The 20,762-nt window shown below is 34.2% G+C and overlaps 1 protein-coding gene across 6 annotated transcripts in view; it reads right to left on the bottom strand.

Moving 5' to 3' along the window:
- The window catches only part of LOC118544892 (transcriptional regulator ATRX), a 303,532-nt gene that overhangs the window by 3,929 nt on the left and 278,841 nt on the right, over positions 1-20,762 (bottom strand). For all 6 annotated transcript variants that reach the window (XM_078064338.1, XM_078064341.1, XM_078064339.1 and 3 more), the window contains 4 exons: positions 3,305-3,454; positions 2,328-2,453; positions 1,479-1,574; positions 827-955 (listed from right to left, as the gene is read on the bottom strand). In XM_078064338.1, the coding sequence (XP_077920464.1) occupies positions 827-955; positions 1,479-1,574; positions 2,328-2,453; positions 3,305-3,454 (501 nt within the window). The remainder of the gene's footprint in view (positions 1-826; positions 956-1,478; positions 1,575-2,327; positions 2,454-3,304; positions 3,455-20,762) is intronic.

Below are 20,762 nucleotides of genomic sequence, written 5' to 3'. Positions count from 1 at the left end.
TTTAGGGCTAAATTCTCTTAATGACTTGACTATTGTATTGCAAGCTGCATTTAGTTCAGTTGCCATAGTAACCTGTCCCGCACTATGATTAGTTTCAAGTATTAGTTACAGCACTTTTTGTCAAATCTCATTTCTTCTTCATTCTTTTAAACATTTCACATAATGACAAACATTTTTAGTGACAAACACCAAAGGGAAAAAACACTTGTAGTGGGAATAATTCCTACCTGGAGTGTCTTAAATTTCCTAAGATAATTTAAAATCAATAATTCTACAGTGCTAAGTAAAATTCATGCCACAGAAACTGATTCCCTGGAGTCAAGAGTTGAAATTTCCCAGTGAAAGGCAGATGGCTGGCAAACAACTATGATGGGAAAAATGGAATATGCTAGTCTTTTAAAGAATTATGTAATTTAGTAGGAACCTGTGACATAGATAATCTATAGCTCCACTTTTTTTTTACTCTCAAATTAAATATATTAAAAAGTATACTTAATTGTTTAAAAATGATAAATATGGTAAAAGTCTGGCAAAAATTCCTTTTTAGATGTCCAGAATACACAAAAAAATAAAATTATGTGGACGAGATTCCTATATAATCTCCAAGGAGGCCCATTTAGGAATTTGTTGCTCTTTTGTAACCCTGTAACCCAGATATTACCTTTACTTGACAATTACTATGTTTTCTGACAAAATTTCTTCCAGGAAAAATGACCAGTCATCCATCCATATGAGGGAAAGATGATTATTGACACCGATGTCACACAAACCCATTATTATAAATTCAAGAAAACTGGACATAACTTAGAGATAGTCGAACTCTTACCATCTGTTGTTTTGTCAATACATCATTGTAGATTGCTTCTCTTCGTTTAACATCAAGCTCCTGGCTGGCTTGTCTACTTAATGCTAACGCCTGTACTTGGGCCTCTGAGAGATTCATGTTTTCCTTCCACTAAAAGAAAAAGGTTCCATTTACTTCTTATTGCAGTAGAATTGAGGACAAATAATTAAGGTACTCAAAAATATTCAGGATTTTAAAAAGGTTTTTTCCCCTCCCTTTCCTTTATTCTTTTCTAAAGAAAACAAGGATGTAAAAGCAGGGTACTGAGTTAACCACTGTCATACAAGGTTTGGCTATCTCTGGAATGAAACTACTTGGATTTAATTTGTGTAACTGATAAAATATGTTTAAGTAAACAACACATACATTTCTCTGACTGACTGATTTCCCAATCATTTGGGATATTACCCATTTCTCTTTTGGGCCAACATTTAAGCAAAAATGCTGAATTACAGCTTAGCACTATTATCCAGTTTACTAGTATTTTACTATTGCAAATCAAGTTAGAAGAATTATGTTGTTTTCCCCACAGAAGGAGTGAGGCAAACAACAATTACAAATAAAAACAAAAGGGCTAGAGGGGAAACACGACAGAAATATCAAGTTGGAGTAAGATAACTGCCTATTAACTTACTACAGCTGAAATTATATCTTCAAGAGGCTGAATCCTCACTGCTGTCACACTGTTTGTTGCTTCCACAACTTTTTCTCTTCCTTGATTAATGAGGTCCTAGAAGAATGCAAGAAATGTTATATAGGACATATAAAAGACACATGGTTGTAAAGTATAAGGATCCTTCCTTTTGCCAGTTTATAGCACTTGCTTTTAAAACTCTTCAAATAATTGAAAAGCAGCAAAATGCAGCATCAATAACGTGGGTAAAACTTATCAGTGAGGGTCTTGTTAGGAAGATAAAAGTTTGGGTTTGCACCAATAGTTTATCAATTTAAATGACTCCATAAGTACATTTTCAAAAGGAAACCACAGATTCAATTAAGTTACTACATAATTGGTATAATAAAACCTAATCTTTCTTATTTAATTCATAATTGATTCTAGTTTCAAATAACTTACTTCATAATACTGGACATTAGCATATACTTAATGCTGCACCTACATTGCATCAGAATATAAATGTATTTATCCTATTTTCAAACATTAAGCAAGTTAATTTGTTTATTCAAAATATTTTATAACTAAGAAAGTGCTATTTCCCTAGCCAGTCAACTGCCCTATTGTTCCTTAATTAAAATAATTCAAAGAACATTAATTCAAGGCCTAATTCTCTTGTGCTCTGAACAAACCACATTTTCCTATACTATGATGGTTCAAAAAGGTCAACAAATAAAAGAAAAATTTCTTGGTCTATTCATAAGTAATCTTTTGGAGAATGTGATATTCCTGCATAGGGAACCCTCAACAACAGGGTACTTGAAATTGCCTTTAATTCAAGTTAAACTACTTTTGTACTTCACAACTTACCTCCAGCTGTTGATTACTCATTGCTGACAGGGCTCCCAAATTGAAAGGAATATAAGGAGTTTGAGAGTTGAAACTGACAGGGGGTAAATTGGTCCCAGTTGGTATGTTGAAACGCATGGTCAGTCCCTAAAAACAAAAAATTATGCACTTTCCACATTGTGATTTAAAACTTGAAATTCTACATCACCTACTGGTTTAGAAAAGAATCCACATTCTCAGATCTAAGAAATTATTAACACTCTTCCACACACAAACAAAACATCCTTTTCACCCGAAACCAAGATCTTATTACACGGAGAGCTTTAACCCCTAAAGGTGTATTCTTTTTTCTGAAAACTCCCACAGAATGGGGCAACTCAGAGAATTCTAATGAGACTCCTAACATCACATTAACGTTAAAGAAGCTTGGTACAATGAGTTAAGAGTTTAAAAAGAATTCAGGTATTAGGATAAAGTTTCCCATCCTTAGGCACATTTTTGCTCAAGTCGGTTGGTGTTTAAAACAGACATGGAACTATTTTAAAGTTGCTGTTGGAGACTGACATTAATGTCCAATAATGGAATATTTTTGTGTTCTGACATTCAGTCAAAATTTTGATTTCATGGTACACATGTCAAAGAAACATTTCCTGCTACCCCCAAACTCTAAGCTCCTGTATGTCTGTTACTAGAGTGAGGGTGTTGACGGGAGTTAAGTGATGCTAAATATACAGCTTCCCACTAATATCTCAATTCAGCAAGTGCTAAGCAGAACTGGGCTTACTACTCTTTAAGTGGAAACTATTTTCTTCTTTCCCTTCCTCCCACTCTACCACCAAAGGTAACCAAAGCCTATAAACAGACTCGTATTTCGGGACTCTGTTCCTAAAGACTCCCTATTATTATTACCTGTTCCAAATGTGACCCTTTTCTTACTCACTGCTCTTTCAAATGACTTACACAAAAACCAAAACCAAAAAGCATTTTGAATGAACTACCTTCTTCTCTGCTTCATACTCAGCCCAAGCTGCTTTTCTTTCTTCTTCAGTCAACTCTTCTTCTTCTTTGTGGTCCAAAAGAGAATCATGTTCATGATATCCTACAATGTGTTCTTTATGTATTTGAAGAAGTTCTGCAAGTATGGTGTCCTGTTTAGAGGGGTTGAAATAACAGAGAATTATTTTTTTCTCTCTGGATCCTATCTCCATAGTTCTTTTGTCTATTGTCAGACTAGAAACTAGACACTGGCTGCTACACATATTTCTGATATATATGATATAAATTACTTAGAAAACAGTCACAATACATGCAACACCAGCCTCTTCTGTAAGAACTTCCTATATAACAATGTTTATATAAGCATGTTTTAGGCGTTCACAATGTTTTAAATGTGGTTTTTTTTTTTTGAGGTTTTTTCCTCTAACTTTTTTCTAATTTTTCATGTACATTTTGTTTTGTATTTGTTCTGAGTTGATTATAAATGCTAATATAAGTCTGCTTAAATCAGAGATTACATTGGATGCTTGTGCTAAAAATCATGGCTACTACTGTTTATACATATTTATCTTTATTTCTTTCACAATCACTTTGGCCACCAGCCACTATACTAACGAAAAGCAAATCTAAATTAATCTAAACAGCTACAGGACAGTTTCACTAGAACATACAGTCCTTATATTTCAATTGTAGAAAGGTCAATTATAAATTACATTGTAAAGATGCATGGGTCAAATTTAAACTGATACATACTGTTTATCATTTTATTGTCACAGTGGGTTTTTTTTTTAAGTCATAGTGTCTTAAGTCAGTCTTTTAAGGTTAAAAAAATTTAAAAGCTAAAAATTGGGATCATTTATATACTTAGTAAGAACAACCAAATTCCTGCTCTGTGTAATTATGATTATGAGAGAGAGACAAAGAGAGATTGGGAGTAGGGGGTTAAAGTGAACCATAGATATGTTACTTGCTAATAAAAAATTAAAATACTCACAAGTTGTTTATTAAGAAATCAGAGATGAAAACCTGGATATATAAAAGGCAAATTAACTCACTTTACAAAAGGATTTTTCATAGCCTCTAACAGCAAGTTCTCTTAGAACACACTTTCTAAATTGAGTGTGAATCTAGTGAAGGAACATAAATAACAGAGCAAAGGAAAGGTTGCAGAGGTATAAGTACATTAAATTTAAATTTAATCTACATCTAGTAATGCTTAATGCCTTCCTAAGTTTTAGCATAGACAAATCCCACACTTGAAAATAATTCTGTCTTTACATCTTCATCCACCCCCAGAGTATTACAACACATGGTAGGAACTCAAATGTCTGTTAAATAACTCAAGATGAAAAATTCAAATCATGAGGCCCTAAGATTTTTTCTGTACAATAGGAAATGCTGACACTACTTCCAAATAATCAGAATATTTGGTATCATTTAAACAACTTTTTATTTTGCTACCCTAATAAATATTTGAAATAATTATTTCATCATTCCATGAGATAAAAGGAATTGATTTCATTAATGAATACAACTGTAATTGAGATTTTATAATTCATTCTGACATGATACGCTATTTCTTTTGCTGAAAACCGAAAACATTAGAGGCCACACATAGGGGAGGGCTAAAGAAAGCCTAATGGTGGAATACATAAATGCTAACAGGTTTAGTTCTTTTGAAACACTAGCTAAACATTTCTCTTCTATACCAGTGTAGAAATCTGTCATCAAAGCTGACTTCCCATGCCTATGCCATATAAAAGAGGTTTATCATCAGTAGACAGATCTCCAAAGTTCACAGTTACTGACCAGGTAGGCAGGGAGATAGGCCAATATGAATTAAATTCTATTAAAAGATAATGCTTCTTCAGATGTATGTCTCCCATGCGCACCCCCCCAACTATGACTCAAGAGAGAGGTATATAATAAAACCAGATACACTGACTTATATTTTTAGCAAGTGACCATGCCAAATACAATTAGAAAAGTCAGCTATTCTACAGAATACCAAATAAATTACAAGGTAGAAATGTTCTATGGATAGTCCCTAATTTTACTTCTGCCTAGCAATAAGTGATGTTCTTAACCATAGTCAAAAATAACTTCATTTCTCTAAGAAAGCAACCTAAGGTGGGGGGTGGGAGGGATGGGGTGGCTGGGTGATAGACACTGGGGAGGGTATGTGCTATGGTGAGCGCTGTGAATTGTGTAAGACTGTTGAATCACAGACCTGTACCTCTGAAACAAATAATACATTATATGTTAAAAAAAAAAAAAAGATAGTAGGAAGGGAAAAATGAAGGGGGGAAAACGGAGGAGGAGACAAACCATGAGAGACTATGGACTTTGAGAAACAAACTGAGGGTTCTAGAGGGCGGGGGGGTGGGGGGGTGGGTTAGCCTGGTGATGGGTATTAAAGAGGGCACGTATTGAATGAAGCACTGGGTATTACACACAAACAATGAATCATGGAACACTACATCAAAAACTAATGATGTAATGTATGGTGATTAACATAATAAAATAAAATTAAAAAAAAAAAAAAAAGAAAGCAACCTAAGGGAAAGACCAAGAGAATTGTGTGCTAGGAGCTGATTTACTTTCAGCTGTGCCACTGATTTTCTCTGTTACAATGAATAATAATTTAGTCTAGCTATAACTGTCAGTTGAACAAAATGAAATCCTATCCATTCACATGTATAACAGGATGATATGAGAATAAGCAGAAATAGATGAAACACCCAAATCTTTGGAAATAAATCTTATGTCAGTTAAGTGCAGTGTTTATTTCTCAATTATAAACACCAGAGTTCATATATTAATTACTCTTTTATGGCTAGAGAGAAAGCCTTTCCAGAGATTGCATGTATGCAATGTGCATGTGCAGGCACGCACACACACTCTCATTTATACCCTTTAAAATATGTCTGAACTATCAGGGAGTTTTATCAAGTCAGTCCTTATCATCCTATAATTTCAAAGTCCAAACTCATCACCTTGGAATTGGTAGAAACCCATGCCCAGAGAGGCAAAGTAACCTGTTCCAATCACACAGCTCAGACTAGCTGGGACTAGAAGCTGAATTTTCTGACTTCTTTCCAGTGATCATTCTATCACACTATAAAGAATGTTTTCTTGAGGCATAGTTCCTCCATTTCCCAGATCTGTTCTCAAATAAAAAACACTACCCTGAAGGATTTTGAGGTGGGAGAAACCTAAGTATGTCTATTTTTTCCGTCACTTTTAACACTTTTGTACTTTTTGAAGTTTTTAAAAAAATATGAATTTTTTAATAAAGGAAAATATAAAAACTGAAGCAAACACAATTCTCAGACACAAACCTGTAAAAAACCAGTTCATGCTTAGCCTAAACCTGACATGAACTATTTTACCATTTTCATCTTCAGGAGATACTCATTTTAGGAAACACCACTTCCAAAACATTTTAATGTCTTCTCCCCACCAATTTCAGATTTAAGATCTATCCTCTTAAGTTAAACATGATTGCTTTATTAAGGTCAGATTATGGTAGAGGCTCAGCTTCTGTCCATGCAATAACTTTCCTTTGACCCACAGTCAACTAAAATGCCAACAAGTTAGAGGAAAAGTGCATGTGACTTTATTTTGTATCATTAAAAATTTTTGGACCCTTTTCCTAAAACATTAGCTCCCTCCTAACATCAAACCAAATAACCATTCAAATTGTTTCTACTGGCTACAGACACTCCCTTCTTTTCAAAGAACTTTAAAAAAAATTTAAGGAAACAATGCCAATTTCCTATTATAAAACCTAGAGATAACTAACGGCACCATCTGTCATATATTTCTCCACACACTTACACTTTACACTCACACTCACACATGCTTTTACATAAAAATGGGATTGTACTATAGCCAAACTGTGGAAAGAGCTGAGATGCCCTTCAACAGATGAATGGATAAGGAAGATGTGGTCCATATATACAATGGAATATTACTCAGCCATCAGAAAGGATGAATACCCAACTTTTACATCCACATGGATGGGACTGGAGGAGATTATGCTAAGTGAAATAAGTCAAGCAGAGAAAGTCAATTATCATATGGTTTCACTTATTTGTGGAACATAAGGAATAGCATGGAGGACATTAGGAGAAGGACGGGAAAAATGAAGGGGGGAAATCGGAGGGAGAGACGAACCATGAGAGACTATGGACTCTGAGAAACAAACTGAAGGTTTTAGAGGGGAGGTGGGTGGGGGGATGGGTTAGCCAGGTGATGGGTATTATGGAGGGCACGTAGTGCATGGAGCACTGGGTGTTATACGAAAATAATGAATCGTGGATCACTACATCAAAAACTAATGATGTATTGTATGGTGACTAACAATAAAATAAAATTAAAAAAAATTTCTTTAAAATGGGATTGTACTATAGTTTTGAAAAACACTTTTCTGAATTAGTATCTTTCCATGGACATCATTTTACATCAAATACAAACTATCATTTTTAATGGCTGTAAGGTGCTTACAAATTATACAGATAAACCTTATAATCTATTTAATTATTCTTCTATTTAAGGGTTTATTAATACTTAGGCCACTTCCAGTTCTTCATTATTACTAAATCTGCAACAAAATAGGTTAACGGACAAATTTTAGTGTATTTCAACTACTTGTTCATACAATAACTATGCCAATAATATTCAAGGACTTAAGTATGTTTACCACAATCTTCATTTTAACAAAGAAAAGACACTATATGTGTTAACTGACTTTTATAGGAACAAGATTCATTTACATAGTTCAGAAGCAGGAGGGCAAAAATCTTTCTTTCCTCTAGAGTGCTGTGTGAGACACAAATAACAGAAAGAAGATACAGAATTTCTGATATAAACTGTTTCTACATCTTTGTAAATTAATTGTACCATACTGTTAATACAAGAAACAGATGATGAGATTAAGACAGCAAAAAAAACGTGTAACAGGATTCTCAGAATATTTCTTTGGGAAAAACAGTTTTGCAAAGTCTAGAGCAAATTATATAAGTTAATAAAGAAAAATTTCATCTCAATATACAACACAATCGGTGGAAAGGTTTTTTGTTTCTTCTCTTTGAAGCATGCATTTATTAGTTGCTATAGCAACACTATTATTGAAAACAATACTGGAACAGAATCTATAATCACTAGGCCAACAGTCGTGAAAATGAGGTTTAAATTATATCCAAATGTGTACCTTTTCTTTGTCTAAACTTTATTTTTCCTTCAATAAGTGAAAAAGCTTACAAGCTGGGGAAAAGCATGGTCTATATTCTAGTTAAGAGCTACATTAGTTTAAGCTTTAAAAATGACTAGTTTAATTAATGAAACAAAATTAATGATAAATTAAATGTTTAAGTTCATTTACTTATAAGTTTAAAGTATTTGGCAAGCTGACAAAAATTCCCATCTAGTCAATCCTGAAATTCAACCTTGAAAATAAAATTTTTAAAAACAATCAAGTCTTTGCCTGAGGGTAGGGGTGCGGGTTTGCCGTGTTTCAAAATATTTTGCTTGCCATCACTTTGAATTTGAATTCTATAATCTCTGGAAATAAAATGCCACTGGAATACTTAAGTGCCACAGGACCCACTCAAAAAGCTATGAAAAAATTCCTTTTATTACTTCAATAAGTCTAGATTTTTAGTAAAGAGACTTAATATTCCTGATGAAAAAAAAAAGTTTTTACTTTCAAATTTGAAGGCTGTTTTTTCCCAAACCACACTGGAAAAAAAATAAAAGCAACATACTTGATAAGTAACTAGAGAGATACTGAATAAAGTTCACATACCACCTCATATCAGATTTTTAGATCAAGAGCACATACTTTTGCCAAAGAGCATTTATAAACATATCTAGATTCCCAAATTATAGGTAAAAGTAAGATAGTGGTAACTACAAAACTTGTCACTTTCAAGGAAGGAAAAGGCAGGCCTACCACACTGACTTTGGTGGAAGGTAAGAGCCAAAGTCTCCTTTGATCAGAAGAATGTTTTCTACTCAATTTAACATTCAAGGAACTAGAAAGTATACTTAGCATTTAACCTTTAAAAATTTGTTATCCATTATAATTACTACATAAGCCACATATCATTCACTGTTGAGGTAAAGAGTGTCAGTCAAGATTTTATATGACTAATGACTTTCTAGAGGTTGCAGCTTTCCAAGTAGAGCCTGAATTGGAACTGGATTCTCATGCTATACAATGTGCAGTTCATATTATCTCTTTATTTCATAAACACTGTTAACATCCTCTAACTCAACTATAGGTATGCTAATAAAAAGGATATAAATAGAAGACATGTGAAATAGGAATGAAAGCAGATATTTAGCAGTTCAAATTACATTTTAAAGAAAGAAAACATTAAAAAGGTAAAGTAATAAGAACAAAATACACAAATAAGGCCATCTAGTGATTCTTATATTGACCAAATCTCTCATGCAATTTATATTCCTTTAAGGGTCCAAAGTAATGAATATGATGTAAAAATCTTGGTCATGAAAACATCAGTAACTGAAGAGACAGAAGGAGGCATTCACCTACTTAATTCACCCAGAAGTATCACAGCCTACATTTTCCACTATTCCTAAAATGTTACAAGACATCTGAATCAGCCAACCTAACCGATCAAGTAACATACTTTAGGATATTAATATACAGATACTGTGGCACTCAAGTACCTTATATTAATTCAGGATCACTGATCATTCCAACATGTTAGTTATGTCCTTCTGAACTCCCCTAAATGAAAATGGAAAACAGTGAAAGGACAAGCCTTGCTTTCCAGGTTTCTCTCTACAACAGACAATTTCATGACCAGACTGTTTGAAATATAAACACCAATATAATTTTGCTGATCTGATAAAAAGACCTGTGTCAGCCTTTTGAATTTCAGAGGAAAATTTAATGGCAAGACTTAGTTTAAATTTCATTATATATATATATATATATATATATATATATATATATATATAACTTTGTGAATTGGGAGACTTTATGTATAGTGGTTAAGATCACAGGCTCTAGAGTACTGCTATCCAACAGAACTCTGGGCAATGATGGAAATGTTCTGTCTGTGCTGTCCAATGGGAGCTACATGTGACTTCTAAGCACCGGAAATGTTACTAGTGTGACTGAGGAACTAAAAGTTTAATTTAATTTAATATATTTAAATGCAAATGTAAATAACCACATGTAGCCAGCTCTTGTATTGGACAGTGCAAACCTACAGTCTTACTGGGTTTAAATCCTAGTTCTAACACTTACTGGGGCCCTATGTCTTTGAGTGAGTCATCTCTCTGAATCTCAGTCTCCTGGTCTGTAAAATCAGCCTAATAAGTATCTACTTCACAAAATCTACTGTGGAGATTAAATACTACACATGAAGTGCTTAAGCACTGTGCCAGGTTTATGATGACCTTTGCATTGCTAAATCTGATGGTCAATTCTCAGACCTGATCCTGTTGATCCACCAGCAACATCTGATAGAATTTAATCCTTTTCTTGACCAAAATATTTTCTTTTCTTGGTCAGCTAACTGGAAGAATTCTACTGGTGTTCTTTACTACTTTCTCTTACTTCCAACACCTTTTCTAAAAGTCTAAAGCACCCCCCCACTTTAAAAAACAATGTATTACCGTACAGAGAGAGAGAGGTTTTACACTTTAACCAAGTTTTTCTAATGAAAAATTCAGATGTTTGATAGGAAAGATTGTTGGATATCAGAATTGTCCTAGAAAATCCTAGATACATGGTTGTCATAGAAGGACCAGTGAGTTATTACCTGTTCTGCGAATATATATATGTTAAAAAAATTTTTTTGCTGATGTTTAAAGGATACCTCTCATTGCCTAAAATGAGAGCATGATAAGCCAGAGCATTTTATTTATGTTAAAGTTAAGTCAATTTGTTGCTCTTATTTTACTAGAGATTGAGGCAGAGAGAGCAAGTGATTTGTTAGTAAATTTTTTTATGTTTATGTAAAGATAAACGGCCTTATTTGACTTTTTTCTTTCTCTTTTTGAATTCTAACTTTGCCATTTAATAGTTCGATGATCTCTTGGAACCAATTCCCTTACTACAAAGGGATAATACCATCAGTAACTCATGGAGTTATTGTAAGAATTAAATAAGAGAATGTATTTAAAGGAACATAGCACAAGCACTCAGTATGTATTACTCCTTTTGCTTCACACTTTGCCTTATCCTGTATTTTTAAAAAATATTAATGTCTTTTTATACATTATCTATAAAACATTCTTGCCAGAAATATCTGCCATGAATTTAATCAAGCCTTTGGGTCTAATTTCCAGTTTATAGAATATGTAAGAGATGGAAGTTCAAACACACCACCAGGAAATAAATCCAGAATGGAGAGAGGATGAGTGCACTAAATTAAAAGGAATAGAAAAATGAAATACAACAATCAAATACAGTGTGTGTACCTTGAACGGAACCTGATTTGAACAAAGAAGCTATAAGACATTTTCAAGACAAGTGGAGTAATTTGAATACAGGTATGGTATTAGATGATATTAGGAAATTAAGAAGTTATTAATTTTATGGAATAGTGGTTATAGAAGGAATGTCTATTTTTTGAAATGTCTTTATATTTTAGAGATTTATACTGAAATATTTACAAGTGAAGTATCATAATCTTATAATTTAAATATATACATATAATTTGGGGCACCTGGGTGGCTCAGCTGGTTAAGCATTTGACTCTTGATTTTGGCTGAGGTCATGATCTCAGGGTCATGAGATCGTGCCCTACATCGGGCTCTGCACTCAGCAAGGAGCCTGCTTAAGATTCACTCTCTCTCCCAATGCCCCTCTCCCCACCCCACTCACACTCTCTCTCTAAAAAATAAATACATAATTTATAAAAATATAACTTAAAATATTTCAGAAAAATAGAGGAGGCAAATGTGGCAAAATATTAGCAATTACTAAAACTAGGTGATGGGTGTATGAGTATCCATTATATTTTTCTAGTTTGAAAATTTTCAAAATAGGAAAAAATTTTAATTTAACCATTTTTTCCTTATTTTCTTAGCAATAATGGAGACAGATAACACTAGACAATGTGACAGAATTCTGGGACAGCACAAAGTCTGAAAGATGTGTCAATATCCTTTTTACCCCTAGTTAGCTCTATATTTAACCTATCAAAAACAGTTTTCTAAAGCTGGGATCTGAATTCAAGTCACCTCTCTATAGATTTTTTTTTTTTTAAAGCTAAACTGAATGCATAATTGCATGCTAACACTGTTCTAAGAACTTTACACAGAGTATCTAATTTTCACATTAACTCTATGAAGTACATACTGTTATTATCACCATATAACTGATGAGATTTCTAAGACCATGAATCAGCATGGGCTGCTGGCTCCCCCCCACCACAATCAACCCACGGAAACTACAGAAAGGAAAAAGAAACATAAATTCCAGGAACTTACAGGCAAACACACATGCAAACACACACACACAACACACACACACACCATCCCTAGTGTGACAACAAACTGGCACCATATGCCATTTGAAGCAGAGTTACTGAAAAAATGTACCAATAATTCAAAATAAGCATTTCAGGAAATAAGGAAAGGTATTGCAAATATGAAATTCAAACAAAAATTATCTAAAAAGAGCCAAAATGAAATATTAGAGATAAGAAATAATCACTAAAATAAATAACTCAATGGATAATACAAAAAGCAGAAGAGATACAGCTAAAAAATAGTGAGCTAGGAGATCAGAATGAGGCAAAATAAAAGCTGTAAGATATGGAAGCTAAAAGCAGAAGGTCAGGCATTTACTAATAACAGTCTCAGAAGGAGATGAAAAAAATGAAGAGGATGAGATTTTTGAAGAACAACAGACATAAGTATCTTGGAATTATAGATCAAGAAACTGAGGCACAGAGAAGTCAAATAACTTGACGAAGGTCAAGATTCAAATCCAGGTGGTCTTTCTCAAGGGCTCTTATTCTTAATGACTATGCTGTACTGACTTGGGGCTAGAGGTAAGTTCAGCATCCAAGATACTTAAAAAGGACTAGGATCAGCTTTGCCACCCTAGGATTTTGCAGTAACTAAAGGATAAAATCTATATTCTCCAGTATTACACACCTTGATAACACTGAAAATGCTTTTTCATAAACCCATAGTATTGATCAAGAAGTATGAGGATGTGAAGAAAAGGGGATACTTGTGCACTGTTGGTGGGAATAGAAATTGATACAACCATTATGGAAAATAGCCTGAAGGTTCCTCAAAAAAATTACAAATAAAACTATCATATGATCTAGTAATTTCACTTCTGGGTATTCATCAGAAGGAAAGAAAAACAATCAAAAAGATACCTGAACCCCCACATTCATCACAGCATTATTTACAATAGTCAACACATGGAAACAACCTAAGTCCACTGATGGATGAATGGATAAAGAAAATGTGGTACATACAGACAATGGAGTATTATTTGGCCATAAAAAATAAGGAAATCCTGTCAATGCAATAACATGGAGGGACCTTGAGGGCATCATGCTAAGTGAAATAAGTCAGACTGAGAAAGACAAATACCTATGATCTCACTTACATGTGGAATCTAAAAAGCTGAATTCATAGAAACAGAGTAGAGTGGTGGTTACCAGGAGCTGCAATTGTGTGTGAAATGGGGAGATGTTTGTCAAAGGGTAAGATGAATAAATTCTGGTGATGTAATGTATAGCATGGCAACTACAGTTAATAATACTGTAGTGTATATTTCAAAGTTACTAAGAGAATTGATCTTAAAAGTTCTTATCACAAGAAAAAAAATTTGTTTAACTATGTGTGGTGATGGATGTTAACTAGACTTACTGTAGTGATCATTTAGCAACATATACATATACTGAATCATCATTTTGTACACCTAAAACTCTATGTCAATTATATATCAATGAAAAAGAAAGTGGGAAATTAAAAAAAAGGAGTTGTGAAGTCATATCAAAGGAGAGTGCCTCAGTTTACTTCTTCCACAAGTTTAATCACGTAACAAATTAATGTCAGCACAGTAGAGTGTAGTGGTTAAAGAGTATGGGGTCTGGTTATGGCACTGAGATCAAATGCAGGTGTCACCATTTCTCTGTTATAATTTCATCATCTATAAGATAAAAACAAACTGTACCGGCTTGGTAAGGTGGCTATAAGAATTAAAAAATAATAACAATAAATAAATGATTCAATACGAGTAAAGCCCTTAGTACAGTGTCTGGCATAAAAAGCACTCAATAAATGTTAGCTACTGTTTATTTTATTCTTAATTCAAAGGTTTAGCTGATAATACCTATAAAGGCAAATCATACTACTACATACCTGATAGCTATAAAACAGTGGTGGACCTTGTTAAAAATACAGACTCCCAGGGCCCACTCCCAGAAACTGATTCAGTAGGTCTAAGAAGCAGCCAGGAATCTGCATTTTTATCAAGCTGCCAGGTGATTCTGATGCTATTCAGAATCTATTCAGATGCTATTACTCTTAGTCTAAGAACTACACACAAGAAAAAACACTATTTTAATTTTATTATGTTATGTTAGTCACCATATATCATTAGTTTTTGATGTCGTATTTTAAAGGCGTGTCAACCACTGCCTTACAACCGTCAGCTTGCAATTATAGGACAAAAACTCATTTGTTCACTTGTCACATTTTTAACAAATACTTGCTATGTGCTAGCTATTATGCCAGGTGCTAGGAATATAGTGATGAAGATTCACTGACACAATCCCTACCCTCACAAGCCAGTAGTAGGAAGCTTATAATCTAGAAAGAACAGACATATCTTTTAATTTGTCTACAAAGCCAAAAAAAGTTCCTGCTTTTGAATTCCTAATGAATTTTGAATTCCTAATAAATGAATTAAAATTCGTTTAATCAGTGAGCATTTACTAAATATAAACCTATTTTAAATTTCAGAATTTCCATAATCTTGAGTAGCAGATCTTTCTAGTGTTTCAAAAGGAGACACTTCCTGAAGTCTACCTCACACATCCTCCCCAACAGAATCTTGCATTCCACCCCCAACTCTGCCAGTAAGGTGGCCTCATAGATGTTGATGTTTCCATTAGCAGTGATTTGCAAGGCATCCTGCCAGGGTTAGGGAGGCTGCTATTCAGGGGCATCACTGGCACCAAAGTCCATTTAATCCATATGTTTTCCCTAAAATACTTGGTAACCTTGGCTCCTTAATAATTTTTGTGTTATAACGTGATATAATCAAAATAAGATACAAAGCAGCACTTTAGGGGCGCCTGGGTGGCTCAGTCATTAAGCGTCTGCCTTCGGCTCAGGTCATGATCCCAGGGTCCTGGGATCAAGCCCCGCATCGGGCTCCCTGCTCCCTGCTTGGCGGGAAGCCTGCTTCTCCCTCTCCCACTCCCCCTGCTTGTGGTTCCCTCTCTCGCTGTGTCTCTCTCTCTCAAATAAATAAAATCTTTAAAAACAAACAAACAAACAAACAAAGCAGCACTTTAAATAAAGCATGGTCAGGGGGGCCTGAGTGGTTCAGTTGGTTAAGCATCTGCCTTCAGCTCAGGTCATGATCCCAGGGTCCTGGGATTGAGCCGCATGATGGCTCCCTGCTCAGCGGGGATCTTGCTTCTCCCTCTGTCCCTCCCTCCCCGCCCCCCCGCTTGTGCTCTCTCTCACTCACTCTCTCTCAAATAAATAAAAAATCTTGGAAGGAAGGAAGGAAAGCAAGCAAGCATGGTCAGTCTGTTGTTTTTCTGGTTTGTGGAGGGACACTAGAAGCACCTCTTCACTTTAAAACTACAGAGGTATCAGCTGGCTATAAGGTAGACAATTCTTCTAAAGTCGTATGTATTATTTAAGAAAAAATCCTTGAATGTTAGAAAGGGTAGTAGTTTATAGTCAAATGCATGCTAACATCATTAAAAGTGATTATCAATATCTAGTATTATTCACTCTTGATTATAATTGATCTCTCAAAGAATTCAAGCCTCAAATACCTGTCTCTTCTACAGTCTAGCTGAGATTACTGCCTGCCTCTGGACCCTAAATGTTTTTAGTCTTCTACTAATCTGTCATATGTCAAGCTTAATCTCCTAAGGATCAGGACTTCCCGACTTCTCTGAAATTCTAAAAATTTATGTCTATACAGGTTTCAGAGAAATGAACCAAGTATAATGGCAATATTAGTAACAATTATGGAAACAAAAAGAGCAGCTAATATTTGAGCACTTACTATGTGTTAGGCAGGGGCTTTATGTGGATTATCTCCTTTGTGAGAAAGGTACTACTATCTTACGTTCTTGAGGTAAGTGAAGCTTGGAAAGCTTATGTGGCTTGCCTAAGATTACATCCTAAAAAGAGCAGTTGACAGGTGACTGTAAAAAGGAACAGGCTTAAACCATTTGCTCTTTTTACTAGGTATCAACCATCCCGGAAAACACTGGATATAATTATAACCTACAAAGAAGTTGTAAAATTAAAACAGTTTCTCTAGAGTACATTATGATTTCTAATGCTCTATTCTTATTCAGGTGAATAATCATTTTTATGCCAGTGAATACAAAGAAACAATACTAGAACTTGTTTTATTAAATAATAAACATGTAACTTGTAATAAAAGAGGCAGAGAAGTAGGAAACAATGACATCAAACCTCATATATGCTTCAATTATGAGCATGGCTCCTTATAGGTACATGTCAACAAAAACTGGGTTCATGTGCCACCATGTGGTTAATATGCTATAGGTTACTGACACTTGCCCTACAATTAAATGGGTCCTTTTGAACTTTTATTCCTAAAAATAAATGTATGAAAGTTCCCTAAATAAGTTGATTAGCTATTTTAGACTTCACATCAAATTTTTTAGTGAGTATATTTCTCTCTAATGTTAAAAAAGACTAAGATAAAACCCCTGTATTAACACTGCACAATAACATCTCTGTTCAGTAAACTATGCTCTGAGGTATTAAAACTTTAATAAAGGAGTAAAGACAAAGGGAGAAAACTGTACACAAGATCAGGGTGGAGGAAGCAGACCTAAAGCCTCACTTTGGATACTTTAGTTTAAATCTCCATTTTGTTCTCTCTATAATTACCAACACGCAGTACACCTTTAAAAAGACAGGCAGTACAGTGCTAGAAAAGGGAAGTACAAAAAAACTTTTATGCCAGGTTTACTGACTTTTGTTTTCTTAATAAAGGGTACAGAGCTTAGGCTGTATACTCACTTAAGCATATTAGGAAACATGACCCTGACCAAGATTTGCATCTCTGCTATCTGTGTAATTCATAAGTTTTTTTATTATGTTCAGTTAGCCAGCATATAGTACATGATAAATTTTTGTTGTAGTGTTCAATAATTCATTATTCATAAGTTTACTACCAGAAAAAGATACTTGGTCTAACATAGTCTACATAAACGTTAACAGAAGCAAGTTATTACTTTAATAGTTAAAAAATAAACAGTTAAGAATCAGTCAACAAATCTTTATCACTAGAAACTTATGTTAAAATGTTAAGTTTAGATAATGTTGGAAGTTTCAAAATGGCTGAAAACATTATTACCCTGAACAACTAAAGAGCTGCACCAACACTTTGTAGACATGATTCAGGAGACCCTAAAATCAATATATTTAAAAAATAGGTTCACAGGACCACAAGACTGTTATATTTCAAAAAAAGAAAAGCAGTACCAACAACAGCAAGAAACCAATGAGGGGATTTAACAAAATGTAATTCATGGGGTGGAGTGGAGAACAGAGCTGACTAAAATAGCTAATTCAGTATAGAACTGAAGACACGAATTAAAAACTCCAATTCTCTTCCTTTCACACACCTGCTGTGACAGACAGATCACTCTTCATTTCAATTTTACTACTTGCAATAATAAGTCTGACACTGCCTTTCAATGATAACATGGATCATTAAGGAACAATAAAAAGTCCAGTTAAATATCACTATAAAGGCGACTCGGATTTCAAAAAAGGCCATATAAAAGTGCCAGCATTATATAATTCACTATGGATGAAAGAAAAGGAGCAAAGGATATAGTTCTTGCCTTTAAAGAGCTGCAAAGATAAAAAGACAAGAAAAACAGTCAAGTGGTTAATAAATTAAGTCTGAGATATTAAATCTAATTTTAAAAAATTAAAAAAAGAAAAGTAAACAACAGAAATATAGGAGGAGGAGTTATATAATAATTAAAGAGGAAGTGATAAGGCAGAAAAAGATATAATAATCACATACCAAGTAAACTGAAAATAAGCACTTCAAGAAATATCAAAGGGCAATGAAAATTAACTCAAAAGGCATGCAATTTAATCATTATTTAGATAATAACAATTTGAAGGGGAAATGAAAATATATCATTTTTAGCAGTCTTTCATCTTGAACATGATGTATAAAAAAGAAAGGTGCTTGCAACTGTACTATAATAATAGGAACCAACTCTGAAGTGTCTTTAATAAGAGCAGGTTCAAATACTAAGAAATCCCTCACTATGAATATCAAAAACACCCACTTGTACCTATTTCAGAGAAGACCAATTTTCAAATTATTAAAGGAAATCAAAACCAAACAGTAATGGGCAAAGTTAAGTGAAATTCTAAATATAAGCCTAGGGAACAAAGTTAACATTTACTGAGTACCTACACTGTGCTTGGTACTTCTCTAACCCCACTGCTGCCACCTTACTTCAGGCCTGCAATACCTCTCTCATCTGGACTATAAAATGCTATTAAAAATAGCATCCTAATCATGGAACACTACATCAAAAACTAATGATGTACTACTGTATGGTGACTAACATAACAAAATAAAATAAAATTGAAAAAAAATAAAAATAGCCTCCTAACAAGTATCTTTACTTCTACTTTCCTTTCTCCAATCCATCCTGAACACTGATACCCTAAGTGATTTTCTAAAATGAAAATTTGATTTTGGTGGTTTTCTTAAAATCATTACAATAGATCCAATAGCCTATAACACATTGTCCAAATTCTAACTTCTATGATCTGATTCCCGTCTGTCTCTCCAGTCTTTTATCTCTTCCCCATGCCTACCCTCCCTTACTCTACCACTATCTCCTTTTACTCTATTATTTTTAAACTACTTGAGGCTCCTAAAACTTGCCATGCTGTTTGATGCATATGTTTTTTTCCTACTCTTCCTCTTGAAGGGCCTTCACCTTTTGCCCTCATAGCAATGCAAACAGCTACTCACTTCTATTTTCAACATCAGTTCAAGTCCTCCTAACGTCAATTCCCCATCTCCAGCTTTTCCAAGAAAGAACTGAATATTCCTTCCTTGCTGTCTATACAGATTTATATTATGGGACCCATTAGCTTTTATTACATTTACTTGCTTACAGTACATTGATGAGACTCCTTAGGAGCAGGAACCTAGTCTTGTTTACCAATGTATCCTTAGTAACCAGCATAATAATTGGTACTTTGCAGGTATCTGAAAAGCTTTTAATGAGTAAATAAGCTTCATTATTTAGGTAAATTTTTCACTGCCTACCTATTGAAAGCTACAGTCTAGCATCAGTTACTGAGTTCTCTCATTTATTTTCTTGAAGTGTTTGATTCACTCCATAACCATCACCCTATTATATGTCCTCATCCTGCATTTTACTAACAGGCTAATTTTTCAAAAGCCTACATTCATCATATAACAGGTCCATTCATGAACTTATAGTGAATACTATTTTAAATCCAAATGCTCCATTTACCTTTTATGGCTCTCCATAAGCTGGCCCCACCTTATCCACACCTCACCCATCCAATTTCAACTCTTTATCTGGCCAATTTCTTTATCATACCTTGAGTCTGGTACATAAATCACTATCTTTCCCTTTGCCCAAATTGTTTCATCCTGCATTCAAACCTCATTCTTTCCTAATCCAACCAAATACTAACCACCTTTTATTGGCCAGTCTGATTTTTTTCCACTAAAACTGTACCTGAATGCTCCATTCTCCATTTTTTAACCATATACTATATGGACAACACATTCAGTACCAGTCATATCAGCACTTCATTTTTTTTAAATTTTATTTTGTTTTATTATATTAGTCACCATGCATCATTAGTTTTTTGATGTAGTGATTCTTTTTCTTAAAATAATGTTATTTTTCTCTCCCCAAGTAGACTACCACCTCCTTCAGGTAAATCTCATACAATATCCTATTGTATTTCCTTTTAGATCCCTGACAGTTCTTAGTTACTGTGATAGTTAGAAAGGCACTGTGGTATAGTACACGGTTTTATTTTTTAAATATTTTTATTTATTTGTCAGAGCGAGAGAGAGAGAGAGAGAGAGAGCATGCACACAAGCAGGGAGAGCAGCAGGCAGAGGGAGAAGCAGGCTCCCTGCTCAGCAGGGAGCCCGATGTAGGGCTCGATCCCAAGACCCTGGGATCATGA

Source organism: Halichoerus grypus, chromosome X (assembly GCF_964656455.1).
Source record: "Halichoerus grypus chromosome X, mHalGry1.hap1.1, whole genome shotgun sequence".
Lineage (NCBI taxonomy): Eukaryota > Metazoa > Chordata > Mammalia > Carnivora > Phocidae > Halichoerus > Halichoerus grypus.
Note: the sequence above shows the minus strand (reverse complement) of the source record. Positions and strands in the feature narration are given on the sequence as shown.